Here is a 19,857-nt window from a genome sequence, read left to right as displayed (position 1 = left end):
AAGACGGCCGCGTGGCGTTCTTCTCGATAATTCCGCCGCGAAGACAAGCCGCATCGTCACCTGCTGGCTCTCGTGTCAAACTATTATTAGCATCTGAGCGAGGTACGCCGCGTACTCAAGTTTTGTTACCTGCAAACGTCGCTCCCGGTGCTGCATTCAGCCGTTTCTGCACCGTGAGCCGTTCCCTCTTCATCTTCTCCTTTGCTACTCATCCATCTGACCTCTGACTGGCCTTCAACCGGGCTACTTGTTTGTTTGTAATGTCATTGGAAGGTGACAGGTAAGATATCTGTCACTGTCAGTCACATCTTCAGCTCTCCTAAGAACAGCGGGTCAAGGCAGGTGTGCCAGAGCGCTGCGGTCGATTAGTTTGTTTTCTGGTTTATTGTGAGAGGTTCTCTCCTGCTGACGTCGGTCAAGTTGGCTGTTCACATGAGGACAAAGGGACCCTCAAACCGCCGAGGAATGCTTCAGTGAATCCACATTGGCTGTCCGGAGTAATGACAGGCCTGTTTTCACACTTTTCCACTGACCTGCAACACTGTCGCTTTCAGTATGTCAGGCCTCTTCACTGAAAATAATGAATTCTCAAGTGCACCCTTCCGTCTCGTGACGTGCCTCTCAATTGTGAAGGAAACTCCGCGAAATGTTAATTGGAAAAAAAAAACACTCACTGATTAGGAAAATGTGCTTTGGATATTTTATACCCCGACCGACCAAAGGAACAAGGAAAATAGTCAGAAAACGCTCCGTTGTTTTCCGATTTGATCCAGGCCCTCGGGTATAAACGACTTGAAAAGCATTTATTTCGTGGCGAGGTCGAGTAAAACTGTTCAATTTGGCTTTTTTTTTTTTTTTTTTTCCTGGCTAACTGACTTAACTATCTGACAATGTCAAGCTCACCTTGGTAATCTCAATTTCCCAACGCCTTACTTAGACAGATCAAGTCTGACAACACATAGTTTCACTTATCTGTCATCAAGGCAGCTTAATCTACATTCTAACTCAGTTATTCATATTAATATGAACGTCAACCCGGGCTGATGTTATAATGACACTTGTAATTTGAGATTTCAAACGAGGGGAAAGTAAGAGAAGTAGCAATGTTGCTCCTCCTGTCAAACTATGTGGTGCATCCAGTTCGGATGCTGCTGCTCCTTAAGTTTTCAATTAAACGCGCCAAATCTACTCGTGGCAGAAGTGAGTCAGGAGCACGGAGTATCACACCTACTTTATACAATGCACAAGATGAATGGAGCGAGTGACTTTTCTGCTGGTAAACTGGCAGCCGGCATAGTTTATTCAGACAGTGAGGCGTAATAGCTGCTCGGTATTCCTGCCTTGAACCGTCTGAGTAAGAGAGGCTTTTGTTTGTTTCAGCGTAAACAAACTAAGAAATACGACAGTGAACATTTTTATGGCAGAATTACAGATCCGCTGTGAGAGTCTAATCATCATTCAGGGTAAAATTGTAGCTTTCTCATAATGGTTGCAAAGAGAATGTAGGTCAGAGCTTGTGAACTTCATAACAGCTTTGTTTTCACTCTGTATTATTTCTATGTCAGGCTATTTTAAAAGCCAATTACAAGGTAAGTCCTCGCAAAGAATGGTCAGATTTATTTATTTTGTACTGTCACATTTAAAAGTGCCCCAAGCATTTTATTATATTTTGCAAATGTAATACTGTTGAGAGCTGCTAGTTACGTTCAACTCAGAATTCACAAAATTGAGTAAAAATTGTGTGTGTGTGTGTGTTTGTGTGTGTGTGTGTGTGTGCGTGTGTGTGTGTATTTATATAATATGGCTTTAGATTTTTTTTTCCCCCTGTCATTATAAAGTATCTCTGGCGTTTAAAGTAAAATCATTTCCTGCCAACGATGCAATTTTCAGCAACCCATGTTTGGTCATTTGTCATTGGAGTGGCATTTCTGAATCTTAGGATTCTGTCAAGCAAAAAGGACCAAACCTCTGAGATACACACACACACACACACACACACACACACACACACACACACACACACACACACACACACATATATATATATACCTAGTGAATTTTAAGTGAAACCCTTGGGAGCTCAGGCTGCTGCAAGGGGAGAGACTTCCCTTTGGCCTGGTGGCAAAACTGAGCCGCAGCCATGTCCTGTTGACTGTAGGCACACCGCTTAAAATACTGGGTAAAATACTAAATTCAAAATACTGGCTTAAACTACTACATTTGGAATCCAAGTTACAAGCGGATGTTTGCCTTGCAATTTTTTTTTTTTTTTGCGTGTTTTTGTAACCTTCGTCGTCCTTTTGATGTTTATCAGTGAACCTGAATGTTTTGTCACCGATAAACCTGAACTTTTGTCAACGGGTGGCTTGGAAGCTTGTTTTTGAGATGATTGTTCGAAAACATTAGTCATTATTTCGCCCTACTCTCCTGTAATATTTCGCGGTGAAGCCTAGATGCCTGTGTGCTGAGATGCAGGGCTCGATATTATCAACACAATCTCCACCTGCTTGGCTCATAGCCGCAGCTGCTCTTTTTCTCCGTCTATTTTCCGCAGTGGTTTGTGTAACTAACTGCCAACTTAGTCAATCAGATAAGTCAAGAGCGTACACATTTGCACAATGCCATTTTTGGATAAACCTGCCATTGAATGTTATTCAACCAGTCACTCTTCAGGAAGTACTGTGCGTTTCCTCTTTTAGTTTCTGCTTATTCTGTGCATCGAAGAGGATGACAGCAGTAAAGGAACCGGGCTTTTGCTCATTTGCTCACTCATTTGCTCTGAAATCCAGTCATTTGTTGTTGTTGTTGTTTTTTTTTCCTCTGTCCCTCAGCTGATGTTAACATTTTAATAATGAAACTAGACTAGGCCTGTGTATTTTTTTTTTTTTTTTTTTTCCAATTTCAGCCTAATGCCAATAACAGTATTATCTCAATGCTCTCTCTATAACACAACTCCCTTCAGGACACTTCCCAATAATTTGATGGTATGTTGCCCTGCATTTGATTGGATTTTCAAAGCTGCAGTTTATAAATTCATTAAGTGCATTCAACAACATTTTACAGATTACACCCCCCCCCCCCCCACGACTGGCTAATAAAATGCCTTGGATCCCAAACCCCCTCCCCCGATCCATATGTTTTTACTTGGTGTCTGTGTGTGACGCTTTAAGAACCTTCCAACCAGATCCAGCAAGAAGTATAATCTCCTCTGGCCTTTCAACCTCAGTTACTCACCAAAGACGCTCACAGCCGTTGCCCCTGGAGCCAAAAGAATCAGATAATCAGAGCAGGAACGGCCGAGGAATTGCATCTCAGCACGGACTTTCTTGTTGCCTCTTTGTTAAAAACGCTGAAATTTGCCCACGTTTTAGTCGACTGCTCAATAGCTAAAAAGTCGACAAGGGTATATTTACCCTGATTGGCCCTTTCAGTAAAAGGAAAAGAACTCTGGCTTTTGCTTTTTCCCCAATTAAATTAAATTGATAAAAATTATACTTATCGTTGCTCTGTTCACAATGGCATTCTTATTCATTATGGAAATGTCACATGACACATGGTAAATGGCTCCTCTCTGGATAATTCATCAAGCATCGGAGGCATGCTAACAAGCATGTTGAGTTAATAACATGCCTGAGCGCTTGTTCCACCAAGAATGCTTGATATTGTTGTCCATTATTTAAATGTTACATACTTTAATATTAATCGTCCCCATGTTTAATTAGCTTAAGTCTTTGCACTCTGCAACTGTACTCCTAAATTTAATATGCTTAATTTTTACTCGACCCCGTATACCGTCGTGCATTTATACTTAAATCACAAAACCGATAGAATGGAATTTTAAGCACGAGGGAAAAATTATTTCATCTTTTTCATCCAATTAGGCTAATCAGGGCTTCAGTTGAGAGATACAGAATAAACTGACAGTTTATCACTGTATTTTTTTTTGAACTTCAGGAGAACTGAAGGCAGGCTTCAGGTTTTTTTTGTATCGTTCTCAAAAGAATTTCAGTCACTTTAGGTTTCTGATAAGACGTCGGTATCCGCTAAGTATTTGCAACCCTGTGAAAACAAGTGTTTTTTTTTTTTCCAAGCCACATCTAAGAGAGAAGTGTGACTGTGTACGCAAGAGGCAGTAAGCAGGTGAGAGAGATAATCCGCTGATGACACTTTTTTTTTTTTTTTTTTTCGCTCTCACAAAGAACAGCGAAAGCGCAGCAAAGAAAATGCTGCGGTTTGGCAGTAAAGTGTGTGACTACAGTTACAGACACGAGTCTCCGTGACCTGTGACAGCAGTCCCGTGTGAATGTACAAACCCCGACAAGAATAGTCCTTCATTATTTACCGCCCAATGTGGGGTTTGTGTCAGAAAGGGATATTAGACGCCCGGAGCTAAGCCCGAATCTTGGCTGCCTACCCTGATGTATTTGGTTAACAATATCTGTATGTCGAGGCTGCACCTCTTAAATGTGAAGGAATTGCAGTTTTTGAAACCTGAATGAAGTCATTATACATTTTTACTGGCGTGAAGCAAATTAATCATCGCTCTGTATTTGCCGTGCCTGCAGGCTTTTTTTTTTTTTTCACACAGACGTCATTGCGGAACGGAGCAAAGAAGTCCAATGATAAAATAATAAAAGTCATCACTTAGCTATTTGTTTGTGATATGATTTTCAATGTCATTTTCGCAGGCTGTACTGCTAGCTGTTCAAGCAAGTCCAACCACGACCTCTTTGCTGAATTGTGTCCGGAAAGTAACGCTCAAAACATAATTTGGTCAACTGTATTATACCCCCGCGCACCCATATTTAGTACAGCCAAGACAGGTGTCTCGGTATGACACTGCTATGTAATCCTTTCGTAATCCCTGGGCGAACTCAGTGCTCAGTTTCTTAATCCCAATTCTAATAAACAAGTTAAAGCTGAAGTTAATGTGTCCAGTAAAAAGTGCATCTGTCTGCCCCGGGCAAGTTATTGTGTGATCGCTGGCCGAGTTTCCCCCCCTGTAAGCACTATGAGGTCCACTCAGCACTAGTCCAAGATTCACAGGATTGTTTCGAGTCACTTAAGCATTATTTTTGTCGGTGTGGTTTTCACAAGGAGTTGGCACGGTGTTTCAGTTTGAAATAAAACTTAAAAAAAAAAAAAAAAAAGAAAGGGAAAAAAGTTTGCGTGACACTCGAGCATTGTGGTTTTGGAGAACATTTCAAAGAGGACCAAAATCTTGGAATTTGGCTTTGGCTGAGGGTTAAGCACAGCCTTGTGTAATCTGACAAGTTGTATAGTTCAGTTGCATGTGGTTTTCTGAAACCCTGCACAAGACGTCAGGCATTTTACTGTGTGGGTTTACATTCTGCAGCCCCACAATGAAAGTCATTTTGTTCACTCACCCATTGACAAAGCTTGGAAATAGTGCACTATTGTTGGGGCCCGTTGTACACTGTTCCCGTTTCCGTTGCCATTCTAATTATTTTGTCCTGTTACATAGCCAGTGGTTCCTCCGTTGCGCACGGCTATTTACCCGACGTTTCTCCTCTATTTTTGTCAATGACAATAAAATATGTCTCCTTTTTAGCACATGACTGCTAACATGATGTCAGCGGTTTAAAATCGAAAAAATGTTATAACAGCCGATTTTCTTTTCATTCGAAGGACGATAATCTGTTGGACATCCAAAGTCAAGCTGCGGAAGCATTTTGTGTTTCTAAAGTGAAACTTCATTTGTTTGGATGAACAAAAAGCAACTGTCAGAAGGGGTTGGATTTGATGTTAAACAGTCTCAAATGTTACTGCTGAATAAGCCCACTTGTGACACCTCAGTGCTTTCTGCGGTTGGTTCACAGCAAGACTGTGTGTTGATTTTATCAACTGGAATTAAAAGAAACACTCACTGCATATTAGGTGTCCTACAAAAACCAGAGCGGCCTACATGCTAAAACATCCAACCGTTGAAACAATGCCACATCGTCACTCTGCCCATCTTCAAAATTGGGCTACGTTATGAAATTTAGACACAAATACTCCTCGGATACCAGGAAAATACAGTACCCGGAATATGTCGAATCTTACGCAGAAGCCTCAGTAGAATAAAGTATAATTGTCTGCGTTAGCCTCTCGTAAGCCAAAATAAATCCAACAAATGGAAACTGCGTTGATTTAGGTCTAATCTGCTGAAATGCTTGCTTTTTTTTTCGCCGTGTTTGCGCACTTGCCGTCCACGAAACCAAAACCTATTTACGTTCACTCAAGGCTGTTTTTCCTCGGAATACAATACACAATGAAAGTGAAGTTGCTGATTAGACTACATTAAGATCCCACATATATCCCTGCGCGTGGGTGAATCTGAAAACAATTATATCTTTGCATTGTGTTCAAGAGAAACACAGCAAAGAAGGCTCTCATTTGCTGTCACGTATTTCTTGCAGCTGCCTTCCTTAAGACTCCGGCCATTTATTTCAGAAGGCAGTGTAGTTTTCACACAGGCTTGGAAGTAATGATCTGTACCACTGCCTGTGTCACACAGGCTCATCTTGACTGTCTCTCTGCGGACTGTTTGACTTTGCAGTTCACGTAGCATCATGACAAAGTGCTGGCAGGTCAATAGTGTGGTCTGCTATTTTTACCATTTGAAACATGTCTAGCCGTTATGTGTTGACTTGATGAATATGTTGTCGTACTCCGGTCGCAGCAACAGCCGATCGTAACGCCGAGAAAACATCAAGAGATTTGGAAGGAACACGGACAACATGCTGATGTTTTAAATTCATCCCATCTCTTAGCAGCTCCGAATATGCCTCTCCAAAATGTTTCGGCAAGGCGGGGGTGAACCGCGTTCAAGGTTAAGTTCAGTAGAACCGGGAAGGAGCCGCTCGGCCCCCACATCCTTACCGAAAATCAACAGACACCGGCAGGATTGTAAATAAGACCGAAGCGCAAACATGAATTTGTTGTCTGGGAACAATAAATGAGTCAACAACATACTCTGTTGACGTACACCGAACACAACAGAATCCTATGGTTCTTGAGCGTGCTTCTTTTTCCCTATTCTTTAGTCATTATATCCAAAGTTCAGTTCGGATTTTAAGTAGATGAGCTCAAGGGGGATACACTACACGAAGCCGTGTGTACTTTTCACCCCGTGCAGTCATTCCGGATGAGGATTCATTGTTTGGTCCTCGTGCACAGCTCTCCATAAGGCCCTGGGACTGTGTGTGGTGACAGCTTGCGGGATTACCTGTCCTGTCTCATCGACTCAAGCAACCTGCGGCGTGGCAACATCATGCATCCGAATCTGATACACAATGATTAGGATGTTGTTAGGCCTCACTCTCTCCGTCGCTCTCATTCCAGACAAATTAATTTAGCCTTCCTTCGAGCCGGGGGAAAATGGGCTATCCGCTCTCATTCCAGCCAACAAATATGACACTTTAATGATGCCAGCGTTTTTCCTGAAATGGTTCTGTTTAATCTGGGACCGAAGTTTGGTTTTCAAAGCTGTCTCTTAACCGCAAATTCAGAGTCCATATTGAGTCATAGTTCTGAAACAGCTAACACAGACTGCTGGCCTGCTTTCCGTTGATGACTCTTGGAAATTCCAATCACCCACAATAATACGATCTCAAATACGCAGATGAAGTGGAAATCCTCTATTCGCCAGCTATCCTCTCTTTCGTGAAGACATCTATTTTTCGAAATAATGGCAAAAACAGCCCGTCTTGAATGGACAGATATGCGTCGTAGTCACGATGTGCCTTTTTGCTTGCACTCTATATGCTTTCACGCCGTACTGTTGCCCTTCGCTTGCGTTTCATGCAGGACGTACTGCAGCGTGTTATTGTCCGTCGAAATGCCGGAGGGCCCGGTGGTTGCCCAGAAGGATGAGCAGTCGAAAAGTATTTGGAGAGAAGTGTCATTCAGCGCTCCGCTGTAAAAGCTCGCCCTGACGTCGCGAACACGCCGACGTTAGGACATTGTCTCATTGGTCGTTACCGCAAAGTCGGGGCGACGCGCCAGATAAAGTACTTCTTTGAAAATAAAACCAACGTACCCACGATTAACACATTTCCAGAGAGTGGAGATGAAGTGTAGCGGTAGTGAGTGAAGTGCGTCGATGAGTGAAGAATCTGTTAGTGTTGGGGGTAAGGAAAAAAAAAAAAAAGCAAAAGGATAACCAGAAGTCAGAATAGATTTTGTAAACCAAAGTACAAGGTCAGGTTTCTGGCACCACCACTTTACCTTAAACAAAATGGAGAACAGATAATAATGGTATACTGCTGCTCCGTTTGGTCACAGAAAGCAATCACTGCATTAGAAGTACAACGCCTCTCCAGGGAGCTTGGAATATCTTCAGTAAAATGTTGTGCTACTTCTTAGATTATGTCGTAAGTTGTATTACACACGGTCAATTTAAGTCTTTGACCTGAAGGTCCTGTTAAATTTTTATTAGGATTCACCATGACGGTCTGTAAAAATATTACTGCCACTCCATTCGGTCGTGAAAAAAAAAACAAAAAAAAAACGCCAGCCTCGACCAAAGCGGTCCGAGAAACAGGCAGTATCGCCCTCCCGAACGCCGTGCAACCGGCGTCTCTAGAAATTGAGCCGTATCTCTGTTATCTCCCATGATAAGTAGCTGATTTAGTTCTCCACACCATTCTGCACAGCATCCTGCAGTTCAGTGCTAATGATTTGGAGCACTTTAATGTTGACGGCTTTGAAAAAAGAGCACTAAGCCCGGTGTCACTGTGGACCTTAAATCACCATCACCATCAGTCTTCCTCTCTCTCTCTTTCTCTCTCGCTCCCTCTCTGCCGCCTACACACTTTTATATTTCCAGTGCTTTCTCACACCTTCCATCAGTTGCTCCCCGATGACTCCCTCCTCCCCTCCTGTCCTTTTCATTTTCGTTTTCCATATAGGCACGCTGTCACAGTGTGTCAGAACAGGTGGAATCAATTACTGACTCTCAGCAGCCAGCTTTCCTAGCGCAACTCGCTCTTAAGTAATGCTCGGCGCACTCCGGAGAATTTACCAATTTCAAATGTTTAAAAAAAAAAAATTATTAATGAAAAAAACCTGCGCAGGTCACAGATCTCACAGAAACTTGCGCGATCGTGACTTCACAGGAAAAACAAAGAGCGGAGGATCAAGTCTGTATCTTGTAGTTTAAAAAAAAAAAAGGGAAAGGTTGAAAGTGTTATTGGAGAAAATCGGGAAGGCTCGGCGTAGCGACCGTCGCCGCTGCGGCCGCGTTTACTCAAGAATCCATTTGGTGATGATTCCTCGTTGATTTTAGGTCGCCGATACGAAGCATTTTACAATTTAAAACCGGAGAGGACGATAATATCGCGTCAGGATCATTTCGATCCAACGCAATTCGTCAGCGGTCGTCTCGGACCCGTTATCCGTTGGGGCCACCGTTAGAGAACCGGCTGTCGGACGGTTACGAGATGATTTGGTTGCACGAATCGCGCTCGGCTGCGTTCGAGGGAGGAACGCTGAGAGAGCGGGAGAGATCGTCAGACCGAATCCTGCATAACTAAATCCTGCCTTTCCACAGAGGCGGTAAGAGTGGTTCCCGTGTTCCTCTCTGCCTTCCCATCCCGCTAATCATGTCTAAGGTTGAGGAAAGACAGGGCAGCGCGTTACAACACTAATGTCTGCCTCACCCTCTCACTGATGATCGCCTCGAGGGCAACAGACATACCACGATGTCTTCCATGCGCTCAGCTTTGTGTTCACTTGTGCTCACTGTGGCATTCACTCGCTGTATCATAACATCAGCTCTGTATGTGTTTACACTGTGGCTCAGAAGTGTCTCATGTGTTTCTCTCTCTCTTTCTCTCTCTCGACCCCCATTTCTTTCTCGCAGATGGAATCTCCAGTCTCCACACCAGCCGCTCCCCCCCTCCACCTCCTGGCCACTGTAGGCAACAGTGAGATCGCCTCGCCATGTGAGCAGATAATGGTGCGCACACGCTCCGTGGCGGTGAACACATCCGATGTGGCCCTGGCTACCGAACCTGAGTGCTTGGGGCCCTGCGAGCCCGGTACCAGTGTCAACCTCGAAGGCATCGTCTGGCAGGAAACCGAAGACGGTAAGTGCTGCGGTTTAATCGTCTCTTTAGGAAGTCTTCTGCCCGTAGAGAGAAAGCGGTCTCGGGTTATGGTATCAGTAAGCCGCAACAGCGCGAGATGTATTTACGCTGTTAATTCATTTGCATGAGAGAGTCAATCTTTGTCACTTAGATTGAAGTGTTTGAAAAAGGCGCCGCCATTACCATTAAAATGCCTTTGGCTGCTCTCTGACTGCCCCAGGAACTCTGGATGAGAGATTAACGTGTGCTCGTGACACCACCCGTGGCATGTAAAAAAAAAAAAAAAAAAACGTTAAAAAAAAGATAGTCGGCAACCGTTTCCCAGAGTGGCCTTGATTTTGTTTTTGGTGCGGCGGTATGGAGGCAGGAGTTAGTTGCACAGAGATATCAACAAAATGTTTAATAAAGAAAATCACTTTGTAGCGAGCCTTCCACTTGAAAATAAAGTTGGCTCCCTCCCTCCGGTGCAGTCCCAGTGAAATCCTAGACACCCTTTTCCCCTCTTTGATCAAAAACACTTTCAGCTCAGTTAATTTTAAGACGTCTAAGTAACCGGTGTCCTTTTCTGCCACGCACGTGAAATAACGCGGACGCCCCTCCTCAAAGCAGCTCACAGCTCTGTCGATGTGCGAGTACAAATGGCGGACACGTCCACAATGTTGTTCGTAGGTCCGCTTTCGCGCTCTGCGCCGAAAAATGTCCTCGCCTCATCAACAATTCTGAAACACAGTCCCATCTATTGAGTGACCCCACCCTCCCCCCTTTTTTTGATTTTTGTTCCAGCCCTGGGCTCTGTCTGATTCACCCTTGTTCTTTTCTGTTACCAAGCCTCCAGCCAGTCACCCCTTGACTCTTGTTTCCAAGCAAGCTGAGAGAGAGTGAGTGCAAGGCAGGGGGCTGGGGCAAGAGGGAAGATAGACAAGGCTACTTCTGTTAGTGACACAAACATGGCTCCAAGCCAACACCAGCACTATGTTTGTGCACCCTCATTCTCTGGCTCCCACAGAGTGATTGACCCTCCCCCACTCTCCCACCACCACCACCGCCACCCTCCCCTTGCCTTTCCCATCCAAGTCTGTCCTTTGCCTGCACTCACTCACTCGAAGCTGCTATTTTGCTTGAAAGACGTAGTGGTTTGGCCCGGTGGTGCTGTGTTTTCCTGTGATTCCACACAATCTGGCCCAGCAGGGAGGAGGCTGTTGAGATCTTTGAGTGTTTTTTAAAAGTGTTATGATGGGGAAGTACAGTAGAGGTGTGTGTGTGTGTGTGTTGAAAGGAGAAGAAATAGGGCACTCTGCAGGTGTAACTCACAAGTTGTCATGGCCATCAGAGCTGCAGAGACTAATAGGATTTCCACAATCCAACCTGCCCCGTCTCTCTTTGAAGCCTGTTTAGTTTAATATCAAAAGCCCAAATGATGAAGACAACAAAAAAAAAATGAACACCGTGTTAAAAAGAGCAAAGATATATTGGATACAAGCAAATGTGCAGTAGCCCCAAATTTGTAGGTTGTTTATGCGTGTTGAGATGTTCTGTTGCCTTTGGGATTCTATGCTGTTTGAAGACCAACACAGCTCATTTATTTTGTAAAAAAGGAATAGATCTTGTTATGTATTTATAGCAGCCTTGAAACCTTGTGTAGTGTATCTCTTCTACTGCTAGATTACATATATATATATATATATATATATAGTAATGTTGCTCCTTGTAGATATGAAAAAGGTATTGCAATACCCTGATGGAAAAAAGAAATGTATTAGATCTGGTACTCTTAGGATCATAGGGTCTTATTTGAGCTGAATTGAGCTGTGCACTGAAGCATTCTTGCTTCCAGTCCTCCCACTGCATCTTTCATGACAAGAGGGGGGGAAAAAAAAAAAGAAAGAGTTGGCTGAAAATACAAGTGTTCTTGCTGACTGTCCGTGGATTGTTGTTAAGCTGATGCACAAAGTGAAATATAGCAGCCGACAGTCCGAGCAAGCACACTGACACTACAAAGTCCATCTGTAAATCATGTTTTAAACCTATTAGTGAAGTGCCTGTTGCGATGGGTATGGAATGAATATTGCTTGCAGCTAATACAGATCTAGTCGTTGCTCAAACAGCAAATGGCAACCAAACATTTTTTCCACTTCTGGCTTCGAAGAAGCCTCGTCCGTGGTGGCGTTGTCAAGTTTGCCGTATTACTGCCGCCCAGTGCATATGGCAGTACAATTTGAAACTGACATAACGATTTGTTTTGCAATTAAAGGGCAAAGATTCCCCAGTGATTTGAGATCCATTGTACTTAGTATGAGAGATGTGTGCCGCCATTCATTCGACCTGCAACGGAAGCAAAGGAAGGATAAACCCGCTCAGCATTGTGCCCAGTCACGCACCTCGATTTCAACCGCGTGTACTGTATTTCATTGTTTGCGTGTCAAATCTTCATGTTTGAGCAAATGTTTAATGGGATTGAAATCGACAGCCGCGTACCTGCAGTGTTCCTGTTCGTTTGAAAACTGGCAGCATGGAGATCTAGACAAAACAGAAATGGCTGCTGCTGACAATTGTGGTATCTGCTAGTGTAACATTAATTAATATTCTAGTAGTCGAATACTCTTTACTCAGTCAGAATCACTGACATTCCAGAAGAATAACACTAACCTAATCTGCTGGATGAATGAATGCAGGCTTTTTGATGGTATATCACGGTGCACCACCACATCTGTAATACCTTACAGGCTTCCTTCTGGTCACGGTTTACCATTGGGTATGATGATACTTGGGGGGTTTTGGGCTGCCATTGACCTCTGTGTCTTGCTGTGCAACACACTTCTCCCATTTAGGAGGAGCCTCCGGTTGAGTTGCCGGATTTAGTTGTCAGAAAGCAGTTAGTTGCAACAGACAATCGAAACCTCACAAGAAGGCAGTGGTACATTTCGGTACATTTGATCCCCACTGATGACCGTTGCATTTTCCCCAACAAGTTCATTGTTATTGTTTGCGTATTTGCAAGATTGTCCAGTGTCCAGAGGAGCTGATGAGCCAGATGACGGGCAGGGGGATGACTAATTTTAGGGTGCGGCGCTGCAAGTTTTCATTTTTGAACACTTGAGTCATTTGAATCGTACATTTGAAGGGTTAAACGTATCCAACATTGAACGCAGCTCCCTCCGTTTTCATTTCTGGACCGCATATCCTCAGTTCTATAAAGACCAAGTATATAACATAATAATTAACGCCAAGCCTTCTCTTAATACGCGCATCTCAGACTCCGATCGCCCCACACCACTTAACTCAGAGACACATACCGTACATACTGTCCATTTGCACCCAGTGGAGACCATTCCATAGACGGTTGTACTGTATATATTTTCAGGGGATGAAACCGAAGTCCTTCTCATGTCCTCTTATCACCTCCCAAAAAAGGATAGCCATGACGGAAGGCTACTTTTTACTCTACATCGTGATAGTTTTTGACAATAACCATGACAAACGCTTAATCTGAATGAACACTTTATGTACTTATGGTGCCAAAAAAAATGTTGAAGTAGTGCAATTCCTTTCGGTTGATGCTTGGAATCGCAGCGCATCTGTCTTGCGTCAAAGAATATGATTATTGATCGAGGCTTGTGGAGCGTTCTCGTGGAAACAACGTGAACCGCTCAGACTTCATGGATATTCCAAAGTACAGGGACATGCTGACATACCTGGTGGTCCCAAAAACATCCAGCAGGTGTTCACCTGGCAACAAAAGTGTTGAGTGAGGGGGCCAAAAGAGACCAGGCCTGTTTTTAGTTCCCACAGACTGCGAGCACAAACGACCATGTAGGTATTAAGACAGTTTAGGCAGGTATCATATTTAAGTCTTAATTACGGTAGAGGAGCAGAACTTGTAAAGACTTGTTGAAATGTCTTGCGCTATCACTTTGCATTTCGACCGTCGAAGAGGTCATTTCTTATTAGCCTTCACTGTATTGCATTTTGCACACCGCATTAAACAACACGGAGATTCCCTCTGTCATTAAACTAGCCACTAACAACCCACAGGCAAGTTTTTAAATGGAGAGACACAGATGCCGCTTCCATCAAGACGCGGTAGCACTCCGCTGTTTTCCCTCGGAGACCTATGGAAGCAGACTTTGCTCACTGTGGGGCAACTGAACAGAATAGAACCAAATGAGGAAACCAAGCAAACCCAGGCAGAGAACCAGAGAGGCAACAAAGGCCCCAAAGACGGAGTAGAGACGTCCTGATTAGCAACGAAGCACAACAGTTCCCCACTTCTTTGCATGACAAGTCTCACACGGAGTTGTTTAGGCATGCACTGTGTGTGCACACATGCGAGTGCGCATGTGTGCCTTTCATTTAGCATGCCAACCAACAGCTGCTTCATCACCTCTGCCTCTCAGCCTTGTGGGAGTAAATGAACAACAGGCTCTTAGTAATTGTCCGCGCTTCACCCGAGTCACCCAGTGCCAGAGAAAGAAATGGATGAGGAGGAAGCGAGTGACTTCAACTACAAAGAAAATGTGACCGCAGAAGCCGGACCTTTGGACACGGCTGACAAGAATCTCTTGGCCGATGAGTCTAAAGAAATCATTCACTCTGTGTAATTTGGAATCAGACATAGCAGCCCTTTCAGCTGGAAGTGGATAATAAGCCGGTTACAAATAGCAGCCGTTTGTTAGAGGGGGGGAAAAAAAAAAAATGCTTATCCAACCTAAAAATGCAACAGTGATTAATGAATCCAGGGCTGTATATTTGGGGGGGGAAAAAGGTCATTACAGGTGTGGAGGAGTTAGTATTTGTTGTATTGTCAGTCAAGCGCGCAAACATGGGGACGGAGGGTATTTCGAGGCTCAGAACTGACACAAATCCTATCCGCAAAGGCGAGGCGGTGGCGGCTCCCGGGGTCGTGTCGGCATAGCAATGGGCCAACCCCTCCTGGGCTTAGCATGCTGATACCTCCAAATGTCATCTCTAAAACGTTGGAGAAGTTTATTGCTCTTGAAACACAGCCCAGAATGTTTTGGCTTCTGCTCCGGGGTAGAGGGAACACAGAGGGGGCCCCTTCGGCCAAACACTGCCGCTCAATGCCAGTGTATCCCCACCCCCAAAGACACACACACACACACACACACACACACACACACGGAACAGCACTCTTAACCTGCACGACGCAGCAGGCTATTCCCCAAGCAGGCCCCACATCTCCATAAGCTCCCTAATAGATAAATAATACAGGCTGTTTGTGATGAATGTTTGTCCCATGGATTATTTATGCGTCACACATTACATTACATCATTGCAACGTCGTGTGCACTGACTGAAGTGTTGAAGCCGAGCGCCGTATGGCATCCGAATAGCGAAGGGGTCAACGCACAACGGATATTCCTATGTAAACATTTCTGTGATGTCTTTTTTTTTTTTTTTCCCCCCTTTTGCTCTATTTCCCCCCTATTCTGTCAGAGAATTGAGAGGAGGAATATTGTACGAAAAGGGCACATAGCAGTGAAGTTGACTTGCCAGCTATACTTCCTTGCTCTTTTGAAGACCAGCTGTCACTGGCCTCATTGAATTTTTTTTTTTTTTCCCCACAAAGGCACAAGCGGTGACTGCTTGCTGTGCACTCACCGTATTAACTGTCCTTGAAATTGGAGTTAGCATTGTCGGGAGACCCGTGGATCTCGGCGGAATAATCAAGAGGACGAATTATGGAGAAATAAACCGGGAGAGACCGTTCTTAGGAAGATGGCATGTTGAAAAGGAATCGAAGTAAAATGCCGCGCCTCTTCTCTTTTTCTAGCCTGCAGTCTGTGGATTTTCATTTGGCAGTTTTTAGCTGCAGCCTTTACTTTCCACCTCACCAAGCCAATCTTTACCCTCATCAGTGTGTACTATGCAAGAGTGGACATGGCCGCTTTCCAAGGGGGGGGGGGGGCGGACACACCACGTTGAAAGGAATTCTCCAAGGCTCCTAAACATGTTTTGGAAATGACATGGTAAAGAAACCCAAGATATAGATGACTCACCGATCTTTTGAGGGCGGACGTTTTGTCAAGCCGGTCATATTTAGTACTCGGATGGTTTTGCAAGATGGCGCCCGAGCGAAGTCAATCCCCAAAGAGTGAGACTCTTTCTGCTCTTAATTGGCTGGGAACATTTTTTTTTTTTTTTTTTTTCCAAGCATGTCACAAGGCTTGAAACATAAATCATATGCCTGCAGGAATTGTAGTCTTTGCCAGTGGTTGTCATAAGATATCATGTTTGCTATATACATGTCAACGAGAGCTTGAGTAATGTGCTTTTGGCAGACCTGTCTCTTAATCTCGGCACCACCTCCTTTCAGGAAAAACACCAGAGGGTTTGCTTTAACAGAGAGATTGTAGATTAACCCCGATGACATTTAAGAAGACTGCCGCTCACCCCGCCACAAATTCTTTACGGTAATAAACGCAAGCCGAGAGAGATGTCACATATTTACATTTCAGTTGTTCCATCCGTGGCCGTTGTGTTTTTGATGCACCGTTCCTGTCAGAATAAACATGCTCTGATGTTTTTTTTTTTTGAGAAACTACTGCGTGAGGCCGATAATGCCGTGACGGTGTGGGAAGCATACTAATGCACTCTTCTTTTGCCTCTCAGTGGTATGAGAGAATTGACCTTCTCACAGGCTGTTATTCTTGTCAGCGAGAGAGACTTCACACTTTTACCTCTCATGAGCCAGATTGCGGCATGAAAAACGACAAGGCAAAGCGAGTCCCGTCCGTCGCTGTGAAATCCAAAATAACATCCACTGTATCGCCGTTCGTGCACTGCTCCTTCCTGCATATTTTTGAATCCTAGGATCTGTTCCTCAATCCATATTGCTTTTTTTTTTTTTTTGCCGTCAACGAAACGAGACGTAAATTTGCAGCAGCCGCGAGTCCGATTTTACACGACTCCGTTTCAATTGTTTCTCCCATTTGCCACAGATCACAAATGTATCACCGCGTCAACAAGAGGGTAGAATATTGGATTGCATCCCCTCAAATCCATTTAAGGCCTCATTTATATTTAGAAATCCACAAGTCCTACGATAATGTCGTTGAGCCATATAATCCAGATATTGCCCGTCATCACGACTTGCATGTAATTTGAAATGTGACAATCACGTGTTTTAATCACTTTGAAGGAAGAAAAGGACGGCGTTTCACGCAGCTCTTCAGTTTGTGTTGCACTAAGAGCGCTCCTCTGTCAACCAAGATTTTATTTAACTCTAAATATGCGTCAGGAAGCAATACCCTTATATAACGTCTTTGCTCAAGGATATTGAAATGTAATCTATTGACTTATAATAACTAACTCGTCACTTTAGCCCTTGTGGGCATCTTCAATGAGTAGTTACATGTCAAAGTGCCACATTCCACAGTATTACCGCTATCCTTTGTGTTAAGCGATTCATGCCATTTTTTCCCACATTTTGATCCACCCGGCTTTTTATATTTGTTCTGTCGTTCAACTGTATTCCGACACTTACGTAAGAAGACACGCTCAGCTTCATTTTATGTCCAATGAGTATAGAAGCGCTCTTAAAATGGACTGCCGGAAACAGGCTCAGGCACTTGAATGCTCAAATGCTTCATTTATCAGTGTAACAGTCATTGCTGATGGCAGCACCCGGTTATCTCTTATCTTCTTTATAATGAATGCAGACTCTCTCTTTTTTTTTTTTCTTCACATTGTTCTCACTCTCTCCTTTCCATGCCTCCTTCATTAGTTGTGCTTATTGCAGCGAGTGTGTTTGTGAAAGCTAAGAGCTGTTTATAGCAGGATACAAAACCGTCAATATTGACATGATTATCTTTGTGGTATTTGTTATAGTCGTGTCTGCTTAATGTAATCATTTGAAGTGTTTTGTTAACCGAAGTCCTTTTTGTTCGGGAGTCGCTCATATTCACCACACATTGCAGGGCAGGCGGGAGGCTTTGCTTTGACATTTGCGAGAACAGACATATAATGTCAAACCCTATCATTACGCAAAAGTGATCTCCTATTCTCGGAGATAACAAAGGCCTTTTGACAAGGTCAGTCAGTAAAAATGCCATTAACCCCACCGAGCTCCTGTTGAGTCGGAGCAAAGGCGAGGTTAGCCGGCGAACTTGCGGCCGACGCAGACTTTACCGAGGGAAGGACGGCGGGGACCCGGTATTTGGCCCCGACGCAACCCAATGAAATGCATTAAGGAGGGCGAAGGGGAGGTGGGGACGGGAGTGAGCAGTCACCCATACATTGTGCACCGTGCGCTATAGACTTAATTTCTCCCTTTTGTTCAAGTAACCCAATACAAGTACAGTTTGGTGCCTAAGGAGACCTGACATTTGTCGTTGGATGGCACCGAAAGACAACGCGCGGTGAAATTACGGGCCAGTTCCTCTCATTAACGTGGGCTTCACTCAGCTGTCCTGAGTGACCCTAATAAGCCTGTCACAAAGGCGGGCGCGGGGGGGGGGGGAGGGGTGGCCCACATCATTCAGGCCTCTTTCCTTCAACCCATAGCAACCTTCCCCTCGAGAGCAAATCCCAAAAGAGCCGCCGCTCCGGCGATCAACTTTTATTTTCCGATCTTTGAACTTCAGTGTGTTTGGTCTCGAGGAACCACTCCAGAGGGAGTGAAGAGGGAACCTGGCTCAAACCGGCCCTGTTGCGTTGTGTGTGTGTGTGTGTGTGCTGTGCATATTTGTGCGAGTGTATTAACAAAGAATCTGGCCCCGGAATATCATTTCAGTTTCTTTATGCCACAGGGACGTTTGTTTAGGGTGATTCGTCAACGGATTTTCAGTGTTTAGAAAGACTCGACACACACGTTTGCCCCGACGGGATCAGGAGCGTTCCTAAAATGTAACAGAAATACGGCAATAACACTGGATATTCTGCTATTTCCGCCCACTCAGACGTATACTTGGAATGACATCATTTGTTGACCTCCAAGCTGTCAAAACTCCATCAAGCAGTCACCGTATTTCACCTCACGGTACCTGCGACTGAGGAGTACATTGTGATCAGACTGAATACTCTCCTCATTCAACATCTGATGTCTGTAATAAGAGCTTTGTGAAATTTTTGAAATGGGAATTACTTTTCTTGTTAACTGTGGTTAGTGGATTTGGAAGTCTACCAGCTGCTTCCCAGTTTCAACAGTGGGAGTTTCAGCATTATTTCGGTGAATACCCTGTGGTGTTTCTTTGGCTGATTAGCCACGCTACAAGATTGAAAATACATGTGTATAGAAATGATAATCGAGTTTAAACGGGAGTCCGGTAAAAAGGGTGAAAATGCACAGGCAGCGAGCAAACGTATCAGGCTAGATTTGTTTGCATTCGAACAGATTGTAATGCCAGTAAATCTGTCGGACCCCATGTCTTCATTCCATTGTGTGGCACCGCGAGACGCTTGGCCGTCTATGAAAAAGGAGAAAAATGTAAATGATAAACAAGATCTTGCATCCGATCGCCGTTAACCGTCGTCCTCATGTGGCAATGTTAATGTTTCCTTTCATCATGCACGGCTGTGCACCCGCCGTATGACTGCGAGCATTGAACCAGAAAGGTTGGTGACAAATAACACACCATTATACCCCGAGGACAGATACACAGTAAATTAGCAACCATAAGATGGCGGTGGGGAGGGCGAGCGGGGCTCAGTCTTGCTTTTACAGAGGAGCTCTCTCACACACGTTGCAGAAAAAAACAGACATCACAACAGGGCTTTTTACCCATCGGTCACGAGCTCCTATCAT

General features: G+C 44.3%; 1 protein-coding gene across 3 annotated transcripts in view; it reads left to right on the top strand.

The window, feature by feature from the left end:
* Positions 1–19,857, top strand: part of znf609b (zinc finger protein 609b) — an 84,782-nt gene that overhangs the window by 49,021 nt on the left and 15,904 nt on the right. For all 3 annotated transcript variants that reach the window (XM_086144144.1, XM_086144145.1, XM_086144143.1), the window contains exon 3: positions 9,869–10,094. In XM_086144144.1, the coding sequence (XP_086000270.1) occupies positions 9,869–10,094 (226 nt within the window). The remainder of the gene's footprint in view (positions 1–9,868; positions 10,095–19,857) is intronic.

This window comes from Fistularia commersonii, chromosome 3 (assembly GCF_037954325.1).
Source record: "Fistularia commersonii isolate RoL2024-O1a breed Wild chromosome 3, RoL_Fcom_v1.0, whole genome shotgun sequence".
In the NCBI taxonomy this organism is placed as follows: domain Eukaryota; kingdom Metazoa; phylum Chordata; class Actinopteri; order Syngnathiformes; family Fistulariidae; genus Fistularia; species Fistularia commersonii.
The sequence above is the reverse complement of the archived record's forward strand: the minus strand, read 5'-3'. Positions and strand labels throughout refer to the sequence as shown.